This window comes from Psittacula echo (genome assembly GCF_963264785.1).
Source record: "Psittacula echo genome assembly, chromosome: Z".
Lineage (NCBI taxonomy): Eukaryota > Metazoa > Chordata > Aves > Psittaciformes > Psittacidae > Psittacula > Psittacula echo.
The window spans coordinates 57,910,734-57,934,033 of NC_137742.1; the positions used below are offsets into that span (position 1 = coordinate 57,910,734).

The 23,300-nt window shown below is 37.5% G+C and overlaps 1 protein-coding gene across 1 annotated transcript; it reads right to left on the minus strand.

Moving 5' to 3' along the window:
* Positions 1-1,568: 1,568 nt before the first annotated feature.
* On the minus strand, positions 1,569-22,766 carry SMC2 (structural maintenance of chromosomes 2; the record flags this gene model as incomplete). The annotated part of the gene is made up of 24 exons (XM_080638326.1): positions 22,381-22,766; positions 20,921-21,070; positions 19,157-19,279; positions 18,212-18,250; positions 17,886-17,996; positions 17,665-17,709; positions 16,803-17,036; positions 15,989-16,138; positions 15,121-15,348; positions 14,139-14,298; positions 12,336-12,453; positions 11,879-12,017; positions 11,532-11,651; positions 11,022-11,226; positions 10,284-10,419; positions 9,149-9,273; positions 8,152-8,345; positions 7,692-7,835; positions 7,223-7,417; positions 6,492-6,692; positions 5,535-5,651; positions 4,053-4,213; positions 2,536-2,683; positions 1,569-1,670 (listed from the first exon to the last, which is right to left on the minus strand). The coding sequence occupies exons 1-24, from the start codon at positions 22,546-22,548 to the stop codon at positions 1,569-1,571; spliced, it is 3,513 nt and encodes a 1,170-aa protein (XP_080494452.1). The 5' UTR covers positions 22,549-22,766.
* Between the last annotated feature and the right edge of the window lie 534 nt (positions 22,767-23,300).

Here is a 23,300-nt window from a genome sequence, read left to right on the forward strand (position 1 = left end):
GCATTTAGGAAGGTTAGAGATGATATCACACTCTCTGGATCACAAAGCAATATGTCTTTCTCGTGATTACAGAACAGATGCAGAGCTCCTCTCTAAAGCATGTGCCTATACACAAAACCTACCTGTACAAAAGTTAATTCAGTCAGAGGTTTGATATCTACCCCCCTTGCATTTGTAAACTTGACAGGATTAAAAAAAAAAATAAATAGATGTGGCCTTCCTAGAGTTTTTCCTCTAAAAGTGATTGCACTATGTAAAACACACTGTACATTGCCCAGTGCGGGCATTTCTTGTGCTGCTGCAATGCTTTGTATACCTGGAGTGCAGTGTGCGGACCCGACTCTAGCACTCGCTGTTGCTTAAATGGATATATATTGAAAAGTTTTCTAATGTTGCAAGATCCCCATAAAATTCACTGCAATCTGTACTGTTGAAGTATGTGAATGATTGACTGAAAGAAAACCCTCCTGCTTACCAAAAAGGTGAAATTAAATAAAAGCTGCATGACTTGCTCCTGGAAGTGACTGGTACTGGTTTTTCACTGTATTTTACAGTATCATTGTGTTCCTCATTGTGTTCTCTGCTCCACCCTGACCTACCCTCCTTCAGGCCACTTACCTAAAGATTCTGTGATGGGTTTAAGCTGACAAAGGGGAGATTTAGGTTAGATTAGGAAGAAGTTCTTCACTATGAGGGAGGTGAGGCACTGGCACAGGGTGCCCAGAGAAGCTGTGGCTGCCCCACCCCTGGCAGTGTTCAAGGCCAGGCTGGACAGGACTTGGAGCAAACTTCTGTAAGGGAAGCTGTCCTTATCTGTGTCAAGGGGTTGAAAGCACATGATCTTTAAAGTCCCATCCAACCCAAGCCCCAGTATGATACATAACTATATTCCATGTACAAATCTGGAAAATGAGGCCATCGGTAAAAACTTTATTTAGAAAATATTTAATAATGTAACATAGCCACATTATTGCAGATACATCTGTATCCCCCCCACCCCCAAATCTACTTTTCTAAATGATATTTAGAAACAAGCAAGAAACAAGCAAGCAAAGCTGCAGGGAGCACAAATGTAAACTTAATGGGTCTTGGCTACCAACTGGCTGAAGCAGCATCAGGCAAGACCAACACTGTCAGACCCACATAAGTCAAATCAGGTTTTCCTCATTCCATTCAAAACCTTCAGTTACTCCTGGTGAGCTTACACGACTACTTACTGTTCATGGCATGCTTGCAATGCAAGTAACTGTTCAATGCATATTACTGGCATGACTGCAATTACAGGGCACACCAAGAGGAATAAATGCAGCCAGTCTAGCTAACACTACAAGCAGCAAAATCCTGTAGATTTAATTCTTAATGAGTTTCTTTAATCGTTAATAGGAATATTTTAAAAAAAAAATGGCAGAATTTCTTCGTGATCTAGTTACAGACTATGCGCAGAGAACACTCGGGAAGCTGTGACAGATCTTAAAAGACCAGTGGTGTTCTCTTGTTCTGCACGTTCCCATTTATGCTATTTACTTCTCCGGATCTTCTTGAACTCAGTGTAGCCGTTTATTCTGAAACTATGCATGTCTTGAAACAGTGGACACACCATCCACAAACTTGGTCTTGAAGAGGACATTTGCGTTGCTAAACATTCCATCCTTCAAGGACACCACAATGAACTAAAAGAAATGAGAAAGCTTAAAGTAAATGCTGCCATCCAAATGAAGACTTTACAGAGCAATGGAAAAGGCATCAAAATGAGGATTCCCTTTGCCTCCAAGATATTAGCCAAATGAAGTAATTCTTAAAAAAAAAATACATATTTTAACTGTCAACAGAATGTGCTGCAGAGGTTAACATAAGCCAGCAGGACAAGCATTTTCTGCTGCTAATGCTGTACCACTCTGTCCTTATTCCCTGGCTTACAGGCCACAATACAGAACATCTGCTCATGGTGATGGTGCATCCATCGCTGAAAAACCCTTGCCACAAATTTTGTAAGAATGCAGGATCTTCCATTCACAGCCTAAAGATACTGATAACAAACATTTCTCCCCCAACCTTTAATTTAGAAAGCTTATACCACCAAAATAGAGATGTCACTTGAAGTAGTATGTTTCTTCCATTCTACAGACTTTTTCCATGCACAGGCTGCAACATACAGAGATTCCACTAGTGCCTGGCTTGTTTCAACACGGTCAAAAATGAAGTATTTACAAAGCTCAGGTTAAAGAATACTAGGTTAAAAATCACCTGAGGATATGGGTAATGCCTGAAATTGATCATCTCACGGATACTCTTCCCTGTTGCTACCTCATATTTAGCCATTGCAGCAATGGCTTACATCAAAACATAGAAGTTTCACAGGTGCCATATCATCAGTTCAGCTTCCAGTTGAAATAACTTACAAATACATCTCTGGAATAAAATACTGAGAGTATTTTATTCTCATGCCACTGAAGAGCTGAGACTCTTCAGTGGCAGACTGCCTCTAAAAATAATAAAATGCATAAATATACGATCACAATAGTTTCAAGATTATACCTGTGACTGTCTGAAATGAGTATAAAGCATCTGCCCAATATTTTGGGTATGAGAGAGATCAAGGGCTGCATCCACTTCATCCAAGACGTAGATCGGTGCAGGGTTGAAGAGAAGCATAGATAATATCAAGGACAAGGCCACCAATGATCTAATATAGAGAACAAGAAGGTTGTGAAAGTTACATTTTACCCTCTTGTTTGAGAGGATTTGGCTTAGGAGAACAATTGTTTGGTAGTAACAAAATACTCTCACAAAGGCAGATTCATGCAATGAGTTCTGAAGAAACACAAGTGCATCTTCTTCCATAGCTTCTGACTTGTGAACATGTAAAGTCGTCTGTAGAAATAGCAAATATTACTTACTGTCTTACTGGAATATCAGGTCCTGCTGTTGCTTTACTTATTTTCAATTCTGAGTTTTGCAGTGGTATTTTTCAATGTACAGTTCTTGAAGCATTCTGTCCTTGATAAAGTTCTGTATCTGTCTCACCTCTTCCTAAATTCTGTTTCTGTAATTCTGTTAGAGTTTTCTTAGAAAGAAGCACATAGAGCTACTGTGTAGGGTAGCACTGGAGAAGGAAACTGTCACTGTGACACTACTTTTGACACTAGGGCAGAGCTTATTTATGTAGGTATTTGTCCTGGTTTAGCAGTAGCAGTCATTTTTTCTACTGGTGCAGTGCTGTGTTTTGACTTTTGGCCTGGGAATAACACTGATAAAGCTGATGTTTTCAGTTGCTGGTCAGAATGTTTACCCTGACCAAGGATTTTGTGAGTCTCATGCTCTGCCAGGGAAGAGGAGAAGCCGGGAGGAAGCAGGGACAGGACACCTGACCCAAACTAGCCAAAGAGGTATTCCATACCATAGCACGTCATGCCCAGATGTAGAACTGAGAGTTCTCAGAAGAGCTGGATCACTGCGGGGTGGGGGCGAGGTACCGGTTGGTGAGCGGTTGTATTCTCTTCCTTGTTATTTCCTTTATCATTATTATTAGTGGTAGCAGTAGTGGTTTGTGTTATACCTTAGTTATTATTAGTATCTCAACCCGTGGGAGTTGCATTCTTTTGATTCTCCTCCCCGTCCCTCCAGAAGCGGAGGGAAGAAAGGTGGGGGGGGAAGTAGACTGCGTGGTTCTGATTTACGGCCTGGGCTTAAACCACGACAGTATTTTAGATTACAACTCAAATGCTGCAGCATTTAATTCAACTCTACTGCAGTAGTACCTGGAATCGACTGGAGTTTTCTCACCACTCAGTTTTTCTGTTACTTTTCCATGGAATAAAATCTTGTTATATGCCAAGTAATGCATTGTCTTAAGTCAGATTCCTCTTTGAGCTGAACTGAATAATGTTTTCAATATTAAGTCAGGTTGGAAGAAGACAAGAGTCGAGTCCCTGACTTGAGCAGGGAAAAAGATTCACTTTTTGGATTTCTGAACTATAATTAGCTAGATATATGAACTATATACATCCTACAATGGAAAATAAGCAAATAAAACCCCCACGAAGTTCACCAACCTTTGTCCTCCGCTAAGTTCTGTTAAGTTTTCCTTCCAGGTATTTCCTAAGGCAACTCTGAATTCCAGACCATCCAAGACATTCTGGGTTTTGGTGGGGGTTAGCATAGCTTTGGCTCCAGGTAGAAGCAATGAGAAAATTGAACTAAAGTCTTCATTCACCTAGAAGTCAGACAAGAAAAGGTGTATCTACATGGTTTGAATCAAGAGCACAAACAGCTAAGAAACTTAGTGGTAAGCTGCACTATGCTCTAGTCATTTTGCCCAGTTTGACTTCTTATGTCTTGAAGAGTAGTACGTTCAGGATAGTGAGAAAATATATTAGCATATGGAATCTTTGATTTTCTCTGTACTGAAAAGAGAAGCAACACTGAAGGATCAATATATAACACTTTACACTAAGCATTTTAGAAGGATCAAATGAAAGAAATACTGGAAGGCTTTATGTTATCAGACAGGGAAATGGTTATGCCCTACCTCAGCTTTATTAACTGATAAATTACGATTTCTCTCAACTAAAGGACTAATAAAAATATAAGCACCTTGTAAGAGGCCTACACTGGCATCCTTCCTGCTCCTTTTCTTCCCAGAATTACCTAAGCAATGCCCAGGTACTGGATAGGATGCAACTTTGTCAACATAGATTAAGATTTCCTAAGCCAAGGGACATACCTGAGAACACACTTACTCAACCATCCATGATGCTGTTAAATACAATTCACTCGTTTTTTGCCAAACATGATTTTGCAATGAAAAGGTACAATTTTTTCAGTGATACCTTGTTATATGGGCAATTTAATTAACAATTAAAATCGATAATTCATTTGTGAGCAATTTAATCTGATATAGCGGATCTTCTCAAAGGCCAAAAAGTGGAACTTTTCCTGGTACAGCAGAAAAGAATGTGTCAAGAACTTTCCATGTAGAAAGCGAAAAGGAAAATTTTACACTTTCATTATAGTTCATGATATGGGAAAACTAGTAAGAAGGCAGAGTGCTTAAATAACAGAAACATAATTCAGGTGTTGCTCTACCAGTCTTACCTATCCTATCACTGACAGGAACAGTGGCTACACTGGAACAGAAGATTTTAACTCTGGTCAAACACTGATTTATGCAAAAAAAAAAAAAAAAAAAAACAAACCAACATAGGCTGTATCACTGTTTTATCCAACTTCCATGTGAGAGAATTATTTCAGCAAGGCAGTTGCTTAACCTTTCTTAAAATTTTGTGGGCCCTAATAGGGAATGGTAAAGTAGTTTTGTAGGTTTAACTGTATCTTTACAATTATCAGAGAATTCATGCGTTATTCTAAATGAGATGGACCAAGAGAAATTTAATGGTTGTTTGTAATTTAAATAATAGGAAAGGGAGATTACTTCTGAAAAGAGACATTTTTTTTCCCCTTTTGAGATATGCACAACAGTGATCTAGAGATAAATCTGATCCTCTGCAAAACTGAGAAGATCTCAAGTGTCATACCTTTTCCCACGCCATATGTAACGTTTTGATTTTCCTCTGGTCAAGTTCTGAAATAGCTGAAAGAATTTTTATCTTGTCATTCTCCACAATTCTTTTTTTCCTCAGTAATTCATTGTACTGGTGCAAAGAGAAGAAAAGATTGATCTCAATGAACTTTGTGCTTAAGTATGTTTTGTGTTAATCCTACAGTTTCACTGTTTATCAGTTTTGCAACTATGAAACAGCCATTAGCCACAAGATTTGAAATCCAAAGAATTCATTTAGCTGTATTCAGGATTTAAGTTTTAGGGTATTACTTGCAAATTAAAACATTAGAATTTTCAACAATTGGCAATGGGGAAACCCAACATTATTCTGAAAGTTGCACTTCCTTTTCAAGTTAATCATGTTTCATTTGCTTTTCCATAGAAGAAAGGGTGCTTCTGGAGGCTGACGGGAAGAACAGGCCAATTCTAATCATGAAACAGTATCTGGAAAGTTCAAACATCAGTCAGTGGACTATTTTTGAGACAGTACTGGAATAGCCTCAAGATAGATGAAGTCAAGGCAACCTGAGACCGCCTTCAAGCTATGATGCTTGAAGATGAACATTGATTTTGATCTGTAATGTTTAATAAAGTATATAATTCTCAGATACTGTAATGGATACCACAAACCTTGCCTAATGTTTCTGCTGCCAACTTAGGGTGCACTGGGGTAGGCAGAAACTAAATTACTCTCTTTACCATCCAAAGTCAAGGTTATGCATAACCTAGAAAACTAGTGCACAGGTGAAGAGTTGAAAAGTTTAAGATCAGTATAAAAGATATAAGAAAAGGTTTACTGCTATCTCATAAAGATAGTTTCATTTTTTTGTGTATTCAGAAATGGAGCATATTAAAATACAAAGCTAGGTTATATGTAATACCGTATATCCAACCTGCCCAGTCTTTATAGGTTAAAGCACAGAATGCTTACCTTCTCTTCTGTGTGAGAAAGCACAGACATAGCTCTCATGTTCACATTCCTCCACAATTTCTGTTTTGTCTCCTGCATTTTCTGCAGCTTCTGATGTGCTTCTTTAGGATCGTTTTCTTTGAAATCATAGGCTGTGTTTGGCTGACCAAAAAGATGTTTCTCTGAAGCTATCCACTTATGCTCTTTCAGCATTCTGGTCACCTGTAAGCAAGAAGATACGTTGACGTTTTGTGTTTCATGGCTTTGGTTGGTTTTTTTTCCCCTTATCAAATGTGGATTACTTTAAAAAAGAAAAAAAACCCAACATCCTGAAATCACAACATTAATTATTCTATACCAATAAGGCACAGGTGTTTAGCCTTGTAATGCTTCGTATGATTTCCAAGACTGTAGATGATGCAAGGTTTTCAGGGAGCTTTTGCATCATGATTACTTGGAACATGTTTTTCTCTATATGTACTAAGCCACTGTCACTAAATCTTGGGGTTAGCTTCTTTAATTAGTTACTTAATTTGTCAGTCAGAATGCTTTCCTCATTGACCACCATCACACTGCAATCTACTCTCTATCAGTCCATATTGATAAGCTTTGTTACAATTTCCAATTTCCAGCCTTCTTCCTGGGATAAAACTTTCCACAAAGAGCTGCACAAGAACAAAAATTAAGAACAAAAAGGCTATTTCCTTTGCACAACTTCACAAGATGCAAGGAAAAATACAGTTCTGAAATACCGTGGCAGCAGCATCAGCAGCCCCCTGTTGATGTTTCTTGATGTTGTGTTCTAATTCTTTAATATTAAGCTGTAATTCATTATTTTGTTCTCTGCATTTTACTATCTCTGCAGATTTGGCTTTGATTTCTTTATCCTGTGACATAATTAGTTCCTTTTTCTTGCTCAGCTCCTCCTTTGATCTCTCTACAGATTCCTGAAAAGTAAATCAAACAGCCATTTATTAGCTTCTTTAAAAGGCTGTCGTTGGACAGTAGTTAGAAGAGAAGGACACAGAAGAGGGGAAAAAAAAGAAATAAATAATAATAAAAAAAATCACATGTGACAAAGAAGCCAAAAAGTAATTACCTTGTCTAAACAGAGTGCTGGTAAGAAAATCCAAACAACAAAATACGCATTATAATTTCAGCTTTAGGGGCTCATATCTTCAGTAACATCAAAACAGATAATGAAACAGTATTCACTTTTACCTTTGTCTTAGACACCTCAGCTTCCATAGCATTAACTTGCTCCTCATAGTGTTTGATTGCATTATCTGCAGCCTCTATCTGATGTTTATAGGAGGTATGTTCTTTTTCTAGCTCTTTAAGTTCCAGAAGTAAAGCTTCAAGCTCCTAGAGCAATGTTTTCAAATTAAACAGAAATAATTAAGATTCAGCATGATGTTGTAAATGCTGTAGAAGATGAACAGTGCCCCGTTCTTCTGCCAGGGGGCAATCCCAAGCAAAAAACGCACACGCAAAACCAAAAAACCTACAATGAAAAACCCACAACAAAATCCAACAACAAAAAAAGGCATCAGCAATTTCTATGTCAGTGACTACAGATTAATATATTAACTTCCAAAACTGAGAGTATTAAAAATTTAGGAGAATCAAATTTTCTGATTACTGCAACATTGAGAAAAGTGCCAACAAATTTAAGTTTTACCTGCTGCTTTTCTCTCAATTTTTGGCCTGAATCCTCTGCCTTTTTCTTGGCATCATCTAGTTGCATCTTGGCATTTTTCAGTGCTTTTTTACATTCTGATTCTGCATTTTTCATTTTGTTTTCCAGTAGACTGTATTTATTTTTGGCTTCCTGATGTCTCTCTTCAATTTTCTTTAATGTTTCTTCACACTCCGCTGAATCAAGAAGTATAGTACTGAGATTGGGCATCATTCTTACCTTTAAATTTAAATCCTAAACTTCAACTGAAATAAATTTGTCTTGCCTCTAACAGAAGAGTTCTTGCATGTTTGCTAGTTACTAAGTGAGCTATTTCAATGATTACTTTAAGACAGTGTGCTGGTAACAGTTATTGGTAGGGCACCAAAGAGGCCAGTCATTAAAACAGGGCTAGTGTACTAGTAGCCAAATCACATGATCAAGAAGCAATTAATCAGATGGCTACCTAATAAGATATCACCTCATACCTAGAATACTATATGTCTACATATGAATCACTTCTGTCCATCTTTTTTCTTTAAAAGTTTACTTATTGCTGCATTTGCTTCCATTTACATTTTTCGTTAGCTATACAAACCATACTTCTTTCCAATGTTTTTTTGTTATGCAAGCTATTTATATGGCTAACCTTAAATAACTACAGAAACAGAGAGCTTGGAAAAAATACAGATTACTCAAATATGGATTAAATCCAATTTAAAACTTCTCTGTAAAGCCATTTTCCCTTTTATTATAACATACTTAAAACACTTAAGAACATAACCTTTACTACAAGGGAATGGCCAACCTTATGTGAATCACCTCTGCGCAAGTCTATTCTGACTATGTATTTGTTAAATATTCCAAAATATGAAGATAGTATTTTCAAAGTGAAAAATATCTTTTTCTTAGGCAAAGATTCTGCTACTCAAACAGCCAGATATCCATCTCAGTATCAGCAATCAGTTTTCAGTTAAAAGATTCAGAACATATTCGTCACCAATGGTTTTCTTCAGGGCAAGCAGCTCCTCCTCATGTTTATGATAAGCACTTTGCTGAAGCTTCATTTCCAACAGCTCTGCTTGCTCACAGTTCATCTCCCACTGCTGCTTCAGTTGTTGGTACCTTTGAAGACAGTAATGATACACACTCCTATAATGAAGGGTACTGAGCATTTCCATTTCAAAGTTGAAATAAGGATATACAGAAATAAGTAAATACCTATATTTCCATTCTAATGTGAGATATAGTGATGGCTGTAGGACCAATAAGCTTAAATGCATGAAAATGGTATAGATGCTTTAATAGTAATGGTAAAATTTGTAGGTAAGTTATTATATATGTAGCTCCTAGTTATGTAGCCCTGATAAGATATACTAAAAGCAAACAAATGCAACACATGGAATTTGGCAACAATTCAGGGGTCATGTCTTTCAAAGCAGCAGCATGACTGATGCCAAGCTGAAGCATTAAGGTAAAAAAATATCTAAAAGGTCAAAATATGACTTCTTGGTCATATTGCTGGAAATCTATTTGCTGGAACTCATACCAATCTGAAAAACAAATCCAGCTGGTAGATAACATATTACACAACACTACCTCCTTGAGGGATTTTTCCAGAATTGACTAAACATCTTTATATTCCATCTTTTAAAAAGATCTTTAGTATCTGAATAGCTGAAAAATCAGACATACTTAGAATTATTTAAATCATTATAGTAGTATCACTCAGATATTCTTTATTATCTATTTTCTTGGGAGAAAAATAAGAGCTATCACAAACTGAAATTCTGTATGGGTGTTACAAGACATGGCTAGAACAGATCCATTAATCAGCAAACTTCATGAAACACTGGAAAACTCTGATGTGATTTCAAGCAGACATCATTGTAGGCCTTTTTTCCCCTCCCTGTATTACCCAAAACAAAGTTTTCTTGCATGTGTTATTTAAAAATTAGATTTGCTTGCTTACAAATTATATTAGGGGAAGAGGGGGAGGAGAGGTAGGAGAGAGGAAGAGAATTATTTTCTGCATATTGCACTCTCAATAGGCCCTATGCCCTCCAAAAATACTTCATTATATTATACTTATTCAGTCACATAAGAGAAAAGATATTTCATAGGGAAAACCATACTTCTCAGCGACATTCTTCAAACGTTCCAGCTCATCCTCTACAGAGTGAAGTTCAGATTTCTTCGTTTCAAGTTCTGTTTCAACAGATTTAATTTCTTGAAGCTCAGCCAACACTGATGCAGACTGTGAGGTCGCACCTGTGTGGTGAAGAAAAAAAAAAAAAGCAAAGTCAAGCTAATAGGAATTAAGACTAATGGATTCCACACTGGAAATAGCAAATTCTAAACGTTAATAATTATGCAGGTTGATGATTTGTTTTAATTACGAAACAGAAAGGCGGCTAGGCTAAAGTTACAGCAGCTGTCAGTGGAGAAGACTACCTGTTAGAGAATTGAGTTCTGCATACTTAGTACTACACATGCATTTCTTGTGAAATCAACTAGCTTTTCAAAATTACCTCAAATTATTAATTACTTGTAATTACTTTTAATTCAAAAGTACCTGAATTACTTTTATAAGTGCTTGAATTCAATGCAACTTTCCAAGAGAATTATATAGTCAAATTAGATTTTAAAAACTTAAGCCTTAAGTATTTTATGTAAAGAGTTCACCATTATTTTTTTCTTAGTTTAGCCTTATTTGAGCTCAAGACTTGACAAATCTTTGCTCAAACACATCATATTATCCCCAGTATAAGTCTAAACAAAAAGATTACTATTCATTTTTATAAAAAGCACGCAGAGCAGTAAACAAATCAACAGACACACAGTATTATTATATGAACAAAACCAGTATTTGCCTCCATGCAGAGTGCCCTGGGGGTCAAATATATCTCCATCAAGTGTAACACTTCGTGTCATTATCCTTTTGTCAAAGGTAATTTTCTTAGCACTATCCATGTTGTTACAGATCAGTGTTGTTCCAAAGACATATTCCATTGCTTTCTGCAGTTCAGATTCATATTGCATTAGAGAAAGGGGTAAATCCAAGTTAACACAACCAACCTAGAAAATCAGATGAAATACAATTAATGTTGTTATGAGAATTTTCAGATTTGTCTTTTCTTTATAGAGTTTTTTTTAAAAAACATCATTACATTTTAAACCAATCTTTTTAAAGTGGAATAATTGATAGCCATTTAACCATCACATAGCTGAAAGGATACAAAGGAAAAGAAATAAAAAATACCCCCAAGCCCTGTAGAAATCCTTATTAGTATAACCATTGAGAAGCCCATGCTTTCAGCAAAGAAACAAAATTAAAAATCTACACAAGCAAAATAATGTAAACAGTGTATTTATTTACATACCAAGGTTTGGGCCACCTTGATCTTCTCTTGACTAATACACCTGGCCAAAATTTTGTTTAGGGGAATGATGGTGTACCGATGCTTTAGTTCACCCTTGTTCAAAAGCTTTTTGCCAGTAACCTCAAAAAGAAGAGTTAACAAATAACTGAATACATAACTGATTGTGTAAAGTAAGACAATAGGGCATTGCAAGGTGAATATATAGTTGCCATTAGCTATGCATGACACTCTAGACCCAATTTAAATACATACATGGGTCCAAACCACCTCTTAAGCATTCAGTAAGAACCCTGAAACACAAAACCTCATCTCAAAATTCAAGTTCTGTATTAAAGTAATAAACATACCTCTGTGTCCACAATAATGTTATAGAGTTTCCCTCCAGCCACTGCTTCTAGGGCTTTTGCTTTGGACAGATCTTTCACTGTGATAGAAGAGACAACTAGGCCTTTCACATGGTTGGGATTCCAATTTTTTTCTGGATCTCTTAAAATAAATTTAAATTACAATAATTACATGTTTGTTTCTCTTCCACACACATTATAGAAATTTATATTTATAAACTCATACTACTTATTATACTGGTATAAGAAATTCTAAATGCCATCAGGAAAAAACGCACAGAAAATGGTTAAATTAAATACTTCAGGGCAAGAGACTTCTCAATAAAGAGTCAGTTACAGTCATTAAAAGGAAAGCAAGAACTAACCAATAGATGGAATTATCCTGTAAGTCTCATAAGCCACACTTAAATTCCCCAAAAAGCACTTTCAAATGTCTTTGAGGTTTACACTGACATCTTACCTGTATTCAAACCGTAGAAGAGGAAACTTTGCCATGAAGCTTTCATGCACCTCTTTCAGACGGCTGATGTCATTAGCCAATGCCTTCTTTCTTGCCAAAAGGGCTGCTTCTTTCTCTTCTAAAGAGTTGAACACAAGCAGTAGACAAACATCCAGAGCACAGAAATCTATTAGCTTAAAAAATGGTATGCTACACTGTTTATCTGCCTATGTTGAGAATACTTAATTGAAAGACTTTCTAAAATTCTTTGTAAATTTCCAGTTTAGACAAATTAATATCACAATACTGAAAATTGAAAGAAAGAGTTTAGAAGTCTGATGTGCTTCTCTGAATGTCATTCTGGATTATCCATTTACAGTTTCAAGTAGCTTCTGCCACACATTTACCTTGAAAGAGAAATGAACTATAAGAAGTGTTTTAGCTAGGAAAAACAAGCAAAGAATGGGAAGGCTGGTCACTCTTTCCATCTAAATTTTAGATGGAATTTAAATTCTCCATCAAACTTTAAGACATTTGGCCTAAAGTTTATAAAACTGAATTATTTTAAACTGTTTTCTCTGGAAGGCAAGAGCTTGCATAGCTTTGACCAGAGAAATTTCTTTGTGCATCAAAGAAGCATACTTGGTTTTTCAGTTCCTTCTTCTGTTGGGTCTGGAGAAGTTGGAATTAACTTTCCCTGTGGCAGCTCTCATGGTGCTGTGCATTTCTAGTAAAAAGGTGTTGATAACACACTAGTGTTTCAGCAGCTGCTGAGCAGTGAATCGCACAGCATCAAGGTTGTCCCTTCAAAACTTCTTCCAAAGGCTAGCAGGCTGGGGTGTGGGCAAAAGTCTGGGAGGTGACAGAGCTAGGACAGATGACTCAAGTGATATTCCATATCATATGGTATCATCCTCAGCAACAAAAGCCAAGAGAAATGAGAAGGGGAGAAAGCGTTCCTTATTAGGGCATTTGTCTCTGAGACCAGCCCCTACACTGGGAGAGAGAAGAACATGTTGAGAGCAGCAATTCTGCAGACACCAAAGTCAGTGAGGAAGGAGGGCAGCACGTGCTCCGGGTACCAGAGCAGAGATTCCCCTGCAGTTCGTGATGCAGACCACGGTGAGGCAGGCTGTCCCCCTGCAGCTCTTGGAGGTCCATGTGGAGCATATATCCATCTGCAGCCTGTGGAGAACCCCATAGCAAGGGATGCCTAAAGGAGGCTGTGATCCATGGGCAGCCCATGGGTGCAGGCTCCTTACAGGACCCATGGGGGACCCATGCTGGAGCAGTCTGTTTCTTGAAGGACTGTACCCCATGGGAGGGACTTATGCTGAACAGTTCATGGGAGACTGTCTCCCATGGGACAGACCCCACACTGGAGCAGGGAAAGAATACGAGGAGAAAGAAGCAGCAAAGATGTGTGCTGAACTTACTAAAACCCCATTCTCCAACCCCTTGGGGGTGAGGAAGTAGAGAATTCAGGAGTTAAGGTGAGCCCAGGAAGAAGGAAGGGGTGGAGGGAATTGTTTTAAGGTTTGTTCCTATTTGCAATTATTCTACTCTGATATTTGAATGGCAATAAATTAAATTTTTTTCCCCGAAGTTGAGGCAGTGTTGGCTGTGACGTAATTGATGAGTAGTATCTCCCTGTCCTTATCTTGACCCAAGAGCCTTTTGTTTTTTCTCTCCCCTGTTCAGCTAAGGACAAAAGTGATAGAGAGGCTTTGGTGGGCACCTGGTGGCCAGTCAGGGTCAACCCACCATGCTTTTCTATTTCTTTTTAGATTCCCCAAAAATTATACATCAGAAGTCTGTACAGACCATCATAGTTCAGGTTCTTCATTTGGTTCTCTATTTTTTCTTTTATTTTTGTGACAGCTTCAAATGCTTCTTTATCTTTCTTGTACTCTCCATCCATGTTTTTAACTTCAGATTCTTTTGTCTTTAATTCTTGTTGTGCATACCTCAACTTCATTTGAACCTGTAAGCAGTAAAAAAGTATGTAAACAGAAAATCTTCAAAGAGACTCTTGCCAGTGAAGATTTAGAATACTTGCACTAACAAGGTGCTTATATATTTTGCTGGAAATTTTCACTGATTGCAGACATGCCAAAAAGCAGCCTTTGCTTTTGAAAAGGCACATGCAATTTGGAAATAAAACCATCAATCTTCTATTTAAATACAATAACTTGTGCAAGCACATGAATAAAGTTTGAGAAGAAACAAGGTAATGTGGAACACAGCTTTCCCCAAAATAATTTTTCCCTAAGTGAGATAAGCAAGGTACGCTTTCAACTTTGAAATCCACTGGGAGAACTACCCCACAAGAGATTTTCTACCTTAAGATAAAAGTAGTATCTGTTTCAGTCATGTGACTAGCACACAATTTAACCAAGGAAAAAATAGTTTCTTCTGAACATTCTGTTCCCAGTCTCAGGCTTTTTTATTTCAATTCCAGTAAGTAGTATGAATGTGTATCATGGACAGAAGTCTTAATTTCTTTCTATCCCATACTGTCACTCATTTGAGTACAAGAGTCCTACTTTATGTTTCAAATGCAAGTTTCTACACTCCCTCACAGCAATGTTACAGCTTTTCCCTATTGGTGTATATCTATGTGAGGTATTTTTCCCTTTTTAATCAAAAAAGTCACCTTAATGCATATGCCACCTTGCAAAATATCTGGCACAGATATTCTGCAAATCTCTTTACTGATCTTTCAAGAGTGTCTCATTTGTTTTCCAGACGATTTTCAGAAGAAGCAGGAAGGTTAGTCTGAAATAGGCAGAGCTTTTATTCTTACCTGTTTAGCTTCTGTTACTGCTTGGCTGATTTCAATTTTGCAGGTCATCATCTGCTTAGAAAGAGTACCTTCTTCCCCATCACCACTGCTAAGTAAGCCAGCAGACACAGCATTAAGTTGTGCTGCAGCTAAAGCACTTGCATCTTTTTCACTTGCTTCCTGTAAAGCATTTAGTTCTTTCTTTATCTTCTTTACTTCCTCCTCCTTTAACACAAACGCTTTAAAATCCTTTGGCAAAATAAAAAACAATAAAGGAAGAGAGAACCTGAGATCTACTAACTCTAAATTTGTGTTGTTTAGATGAGGAGCTATGAGTAGTTTTATCAATCACATTTCTATGACCCTTTGTCAGATTTTGTGATCTTAGAATTTGTTTTATGCTTCCAAGTACATTCGTGCCCCATGAGTACACTGAAGATCTACAGAAAGAGATGACAGCTGCCCAAGAACTAGGATAAATAGCTCTTTCTTTCCTATATCTAAAAAGTAGGGTATTCAGTGCTGCCCTAGCATAAAAAAACGAACCTCATCAACTGTCAGAAATATGCAGATTTCTCCTTTAATTTTAAGAACACCATAGGCCCAGAAAGCATAATCCTTTTGAAGCTATGGGGATCTATCCTGAGCTTAACAGAAGTTCTCAATAATAAAAATTTGCTTTTTCTTTGTATATGCATCACATTTGTCTCTAATGGGAACCAATACCTAGGCCACACAAATCAAACAATGCCCTTACTATTTGTTTCTGGTTTCCTGATGTAATTCTTGCCAATTATAGGATTTCTTACCATAATAGGCAAGAAAAAACAGCTGTCCCTCTCAGTGAGTTAATTTAGTGTTTAAAGAAAATGATATACAAAGGTCTTACCTCCTCCATATTTTTTACCAGTTCTTTACGTTTAACCTCTTCACTTTTTAAGTTTTGCTTCTTGAGATTAAGGGCACTTTCTGCCTTAGTATTAACTCTCTGGATTTCTGCAAAAGCCTCTTCCAGTGAATGGAGCACACCACCAACTTCCTACAACAAGAAACAAAGGAAATTTAATTTAGCCTAACAAACAAGTACAGTATTTGTAATATTTCATTTTCTATTCACAGCTATATGTAGAAGAGATATCTGATCAAGCAGGCAGTTAGACTCCAATACAAACAGCTCAGAACATCTCTTCCCTCTGAAATCCAATCTAATTGAAGACACTACTGAAGACCCATATCAACGGGGCAATGTCCCTGGACAAAAGCTGCATTTATAGGCATATAAAGACCCTGTGAACAACCTGTAGCTAACCAAATCTACTGCCCCCAAAAGCCAGGTCAGCACTGGTCTGCATTGAACAACAGTTTTCTACTTGAAGTGTATTACTTTTGAGACATCAACAAAAAGTGAGGGGAAAAAAAAAAAAAAAATCTGTCAAAATTTACCACTGACTGCAGAGTGGAAACATTAGGGCACTTTCTATTCTTCAGGTATTATTCATATACAGCAATTGGAAGTAAAGTATTTTGGACAAATGAAAACTTTACATGGATGTATTTTAGATGATGGCTAAAAATGACAGTAAGTGGTGCATAATCTAGACAACCCACCAGACGATAACAATTCAAGGGTATATTATCCACAAAAATATTTCCCTTCTCACAAAACTCCTTATATTCAGACATGCATGACTGTTCTCACTTACATTATCTCTTTCTTTTTTCATCTTCGCTATTTCTTCATCAAGTTCTCTCTGCTTCCTTTTATTTTCAGCCATTGATTCTTGAAGCTCCTTCACAGCCGTCTGTATTTTCTTTAGTACCTCAGCAGAGGATACCTGTGCCTGTTCAGCCAGAGTAAACTCATAAGCTATACTGAGGCGGCTTAAATTTTCTAGCGTTCCTGTTAGTTTTTGGTATTCTAGATAGGCTGATCGATCCTGAAAAGACACCAATTAGAAAAACCTTTAAAATTTGATGGAAAATATTAAGTACGACTGCTACAGAAATGTTCTAAGCACTTCTACTAAAATTCTTTGTAGATAAGAGGAAAGGTTCTCTGTATAGTATATATTCAGTACTATACATTGCAGGCTTTAGTTAAATCTTATCTAACCCAATACTCAATTCAATTGACTGTACAACAGAAATATCACTTGACAACTTCTTTGTTGGTGGTGGTTTGTGGGTTTTGTTTTGTTGGGGTTTTTTTTTGGTGGGTTTGTTTGGGGTTTTTTTGAGGTGGGTTTTTTGGGGGTTTGTTTGGTTTTTTTTTTTTTTTTTTTTTAGAACTATTATATGCTTTTATCTTCTATTTTTATCTAGTTCTCTTGTTTTCTTCCATCTTCCTACATTCTCCTCTAGGATCTCCTGAAAGTCCTGAATGTCACATTTTCTGTGCTTGGATAGATTTATTTCTCCTAAAAAAGAAAACATGCTGCTGTTTCAGCCACCACATACCACATGGTGTCACCATGACCCCACGTTTTAGCCACCATGGTTCAGGGTACCCAAAAGTATTTTTTGTCAGTAGTTAAGGGCCCTACCATTCTTGTAGTTTTTCCATACCTCTTTCAGTTTACGTAAGGTTGGAGTGATAGTCTCATCTAAGACCTGAAACACAAAACAGATCATTTATATTCTGATTTTTAAAACTCTTATGTCTAAACATGACTACCTAGTTCTGGGTGCAGGAAATAAATACTTCACAAATTAAAAACCATACTACAACAATTATTCAGTTACCTTTAGCAAAAATAAAAGAAAGTATACTTTACAACATGTAGTACCCTATTAATGTCTCTCAGTTTGGCTTCTTTTTTCGCTATGGTTTTCTGGACAGTTAATTTCTTGCTTTCATACAAACTTGTACCAGCTGCTTCTTCAATCATAGCTAAAATCTAAAATAAAGCAAAGCAAAGCAACACAAATTTGATGTTTCTTTTGATGTTAGACAGGTTCAACTCAGAACTGAATTGAACATGTCCTATCCCTCTGCCATCTTCTTTTTGTCCTTCCCTTCCACCTCCCCCCTCGAATTCTTGGCATTCAAAACAAATCGGTAAAACTTTAGGCAAAAAAAAAAAAAAAAAAAAAAATCTTCCAACTTTCTTACCTCTGGTGGCTTCATGTTTAGAACTTTGGTAATTTGCCCCTGGTAACAGAAAGATAAAACAAGAATGGTGGTTTTGTACTATGCAATTTTACAAACAAAACTCCCATACCTCCACTCATTTTTATATGTTATAAATTCAAAAATTATTTTTCTTATTTTATTTTTTCATGTACAAGGATAATCTGGTTTACTGAATTACTTAGCTCTTGAAATTTTAAACGCATCACTTCTTCACACAGAAAGCTTGAAATGGCCCTTATATCTTAGGCTAATTTTCCACATTCCTGATTATATCTTAAAGGAGTAATGTGCACATTTTGTTCTAGTCATAGTGAGTTGCTGATGTTGAATAAGCTCTTAAACTGGATTTTTTGAGATTTAGCTCATATGTAACTAGAGAGAAGCAAAATAGGTGCAAAACTTCCTCTCCCCCCCAAGCTGGGACTGTTCCACTTGAAACTGTAGATCCTACTCTGTTTTATTATTCCTTGCAAATACTTCAGGGATTTGTCTAGTCCCTGTGTTGATGTTTATACGGGCTTTTTCAATTGGCCAGCACTTCCTTCTGTTGATTGTAACTTAAGGTATATCAGCTTAATTCAAAAAACTTGTCTAATACTGTCCAATAAGAGCAAATAAAATCTATGTCTTTTTAGCATAATAATAAAAGAAACACTTATCTGTTAAAGAGACAAAAAGGAAAATAAAATCAGAATGTTTCTGAAAAAAGCTTGCTACATGAGGTCTTGTGCTACAAGACATGTATTGTAGGGCCAAACTATGCTGTAATAGAAATCTTAACTATTTAAAGGATATTTCATTTTTACTTGAAAAGAAGCTGCTTTTCTCTGATCAGGAAATTAAGTGTTCTACCACTATCTCTCCTGCCTCAAATTTAGTGCAACTCCTGTTCTTTTTTGGATTTTGTAAAGATGCACACAATACCTGCATAATGAGGAAGTGAGGGTTATTGATATTGAGTCCAACGGAACAAAAAAGATCCTGCACACGAGTGCTAGTAACATTCACACCATTGATAAGATACTTATTTCTACCTCCAATGATAACCTGGAAAGGAAAAGAAATGAAAATAACTTTAAGGATTTAAAAATTACTTGATATTATGAGAATATAAATTGTAGTAAACAAAAAATCTGATAAAATACCATATATCTTTGCATACATATATATATGCATACTATGCAGAACATCAAAACAGATCTTATTGGACTGAGGAGATATTTAAAATATTGTCCTGGGTTCAGCTGTATCAGTTATTTTTCTCCTTCTTAGTAGCTACTGCAGTGCTGGTTTTTTGACTTTAGTGAAGTTAATTAGAGAACAATGCTGAAGTTGCATGTATCTTCCCTCCTTTTGGACAGAAACAATAATGATGTTATGTCCAGCAGAGGACTGAATGCCTCATTTGTCCTAGTGAGTACATTGATGCAATCTTCCCACCATATCCAGCAGTGATGGGTTTCTGCTAAAACAATTAACAATGAAATAATTAACAAGGGAAACCTTTTTAGGTGTTGTCACTCAGTACCAGACATAATGCCATCTTAAAATGCTGCTGCTATTGTTTCCTCTTCTGTTTAATCAGGCTGATACTGCTGCACTGGTTTATATTTGGATCAGAATTTAAAGTTATTCTTTGAAGAGGTAAAGACTAATGGTGGCATTTTCGGAGTCATCGGTTCTACAGGCTAACACAGAATGTTTTGTTAAATCCCTCTCTTACTTTTGTTAATGAGTGGTCAAATCCATTATAAAATAGTTCTTGAAAAAACAATTATTGCTCATTTTACCTCTGTGTTGCCATTTGCTTTGCTTTCTCACGGCTTCCCGTGCCCCTCCTCAATGGCAGAGCATGAGACTGAAAACTCCTTGATCAGGTTAAGTGTGACTTGGCAAAAACTAAAAACAGTCAGTATTGTTCTCAAACTAACATCAAAAACACAGCATTGCACTAGCTACTAAGGAGAAAAATAACTGTTACAGCTGAACCCAGGAAAAATATCTAACTGAAACATAAGAAAGATGTTTCATTGAGGACAACACTGACAAAAAAATTCCCAAAATCCACAAGTTGTCATTTTTTTGTTTGGTTAGTGGTTTTTCTTGATTGTTTTGTTTTATTGTTGTTGTTGTTTCAATCTGGGAGACACCCTAATCAGAAAGATAAAAGCCAGGTTGGACAGGACTTCGAACAACCTGGTCTAGTGGAAAGTGTTCCTGCCCGTGGCAGGGGCATTGAGACTAGGTGACTTTTAAGGTCCCTTTCAACTCAAACTATTATATGGTTCTATGATAAAGTTCCTTTGTTCCTGGAGACCAAGTTTAACACACAGTTTATATATTAAGAGGAAAATATTAAAGCAGAAGGAGAAGCCACAAAAGAGAAAACAACATGCTTTCTGAACATGATTTCATTATGTTTCTGTGTGCAAGTCCATAGAAAACATTACTGATGTAATACATTTTACAATATTAATTTCCCAAGAAATTCCAATTATTTTTATTTCTTTTTTACCTAGTACACTGGATTTACTTCTACAGTTTGTGTTACTAACTACCATGCAGAAACACTGCCTCAACTGCAAAAACTCGGGACTTTTATTTTTTTTTTGTCCTAAAAAGGTCACTCTGTGGAGCATGTTAAAAATGTATGAAGGCTACTAAGCAATGCAGATATTAAAGACTCACCTGCCTAGTCACAGAGATCTCATCACTGCTTTCAAATCCTAGTGGACTCGCTTGCTTGTCAGAATTATCAAAGGTAATAGACACAGTTGCTTTAGTAACTCCAGCTTGCCCATTTTTATAAACTAGGTCTTGCAAGTTTGAAGCTCGCACCTAAATCCATAGAACAGATATATAGAGTTTTGAAATAAACTTATTACACAGCTTCAGTATATTACTGTAGGTTTTGGAGAAATGAATGAAAAAAAAAAAAATCAGATCTAGCTGTAATTCAAGAGTTTATGTGAGACTGACATAAGGGAGATTGCCAGCATTGCAAAACCAAAGGCAAAGGGTGCCAGTCTAGTTTTAGTCACCTTGCTAATTGTTTCCACATGAGATTCCTCACAAAAATTGAATAGATGTTTAAAAAACCCAAACAAATCAGATGACTAGTTCAGTCACCAATACACATATACAGCATAGAATCATAGGATGGTTTGGGTTGGAAAGGACCTTCAGATCATCTAGTTACTACCCCCCTGCCATAGGCAGGGACACCTCACACTAGACCAAGGCTCGTTGAGCCTGGCCTTGTACACTGCCAGGGATGGAGCATTCACCACTTCTTTGGGCAACCCATTCCAGTGCCTCAACACCCTCACAGTAAAGAACTTCTTCCTTTTATCTAATCTGAATTTCCACTGTTTAGGTTTAAACCCATTAATCCTTGTCCTATCACTACAGTCTCTGATGGAGAGTCTCTCTCCAGCACCTTTGTAGGCCCCCTTCAGATACTGGAAGGCTGCTATGAGATCTGCACTCAGCCTTCTCTTCTCCAGGCTGAACTTTCTCAGCCCGTCTTCATACATTCATCATAATGCAGTTCACATAGAAACGAATCAGAAACTGTTCCTTGAAGGTCTGCTGGATTTGTCAACAACTTGAGGGAGGTGAGGAGTGGACAGGCACCACCAGAAAGAAATAACAAAAATCACCTGGAAACATAGATTCAAACTGATGTCAGAACACACTATTTTTTTTATGAATAAAGCAAATATATCCTCTTTTAAATAGCAGGCATTGCACAAAACACTTTCTGATAATCAGCTGGCCAACTCTAAAGACTCAATTCAGAAATGAAAAAGTTAATTGCAAATAAACAAGTTAGTGCATTTAGCTGTCAAAGATCTTCAGCTTAAGGCTGCTACTGGTGAAGTAGGTCTTTTTAGTGTAAAGTTCTAGGCTGCATTGTACTTTGAGCTACTGTAGTATACTGTTGAAACTGCAGTTTAATCTCAGTGTAAGAAGCAGCAAGATTGACTGAGACTCAGTTTTATGTCATGAGAAATCTAAATAAACAAACCTATTAGTTCTTTATAGAAGCACCACTTCAGGTCTTCCGTCTGAGATTACACAAGACAGTAATTTGAAATGTTGCCGAGAGAAGAAAGACCTTTCTTAAATGCCCCCTCACTCTTTACCTGTGACATGCTGCTGATTCCCAACAGGAAACAGATTGAGTCCAAGATATTGGACTTGCCACTACCATTCAAGCCAGTAATGGCATTGAAAAATGGGTCAAAGTCACGAATTTCTGTCCTCTGAGCATAGGATTTAAACCCATCAAGAACAATTGACTTGATGTACATCTTCTCGCTGTTTCTCAAGGACCAAAGTATTTAAAAAGTTATCTGGATTATAAAAGAAAAAAAAAGAGAAAGAAAATAAGCAAACGAATCACCTGAATGTATGAGAAAATTGAAAGCGCGCACACCTTTTAGAGCAAAAATATTATGCATTTGTGCTTAAAATTCCAGCTACACCCCAGATCCAGAAAGCATAGAATCCCAACAAGAACCTATACTTCAACAACTTTTAAGCGACATGAGTTTACACAATATTCATCACGACATTTGTATGGAGACTGTGACATAACCCTGGTTTCTCACAACAGCAGGCACTGAAAGAAACGAAAAGGCCCGTGCCTTTAAAAAGGGAGCCTCCCTTTCCAGTCTGCAGGACTGCTGTCTCTTCAACCCCTCCGCACCGGAGCGCTGAAGCCCAGGAAAACGACAGCCTCGCCTAAGACGCCGTGAACACAACCCCCTCCCTGCCCCTGCCGCCATGGCGCCTGTCCCTCGTTCTCGCTGGAGAAGCCACGGCTCCCCACAGCCCCGCGGGTGTCCCGGCCAAGCGAGCCCTCCCCGGCGGCTCTGACGCCGGAGCCAGGCCAGCTCCTCGCACCGGCCGCGGGCGGGCGGCACCCCCCGAGCCCCAGTACCTCACCGCCTGCACGGTGCTCCAAACCGCCAGCAGCAGTTAAATTTTGGCGCCAAGAGTGGAGACCGTTAGGGGGAGGTGCCTCATCGCGGCTGCCCCTACGCTGCCTGCCACAGGCGGC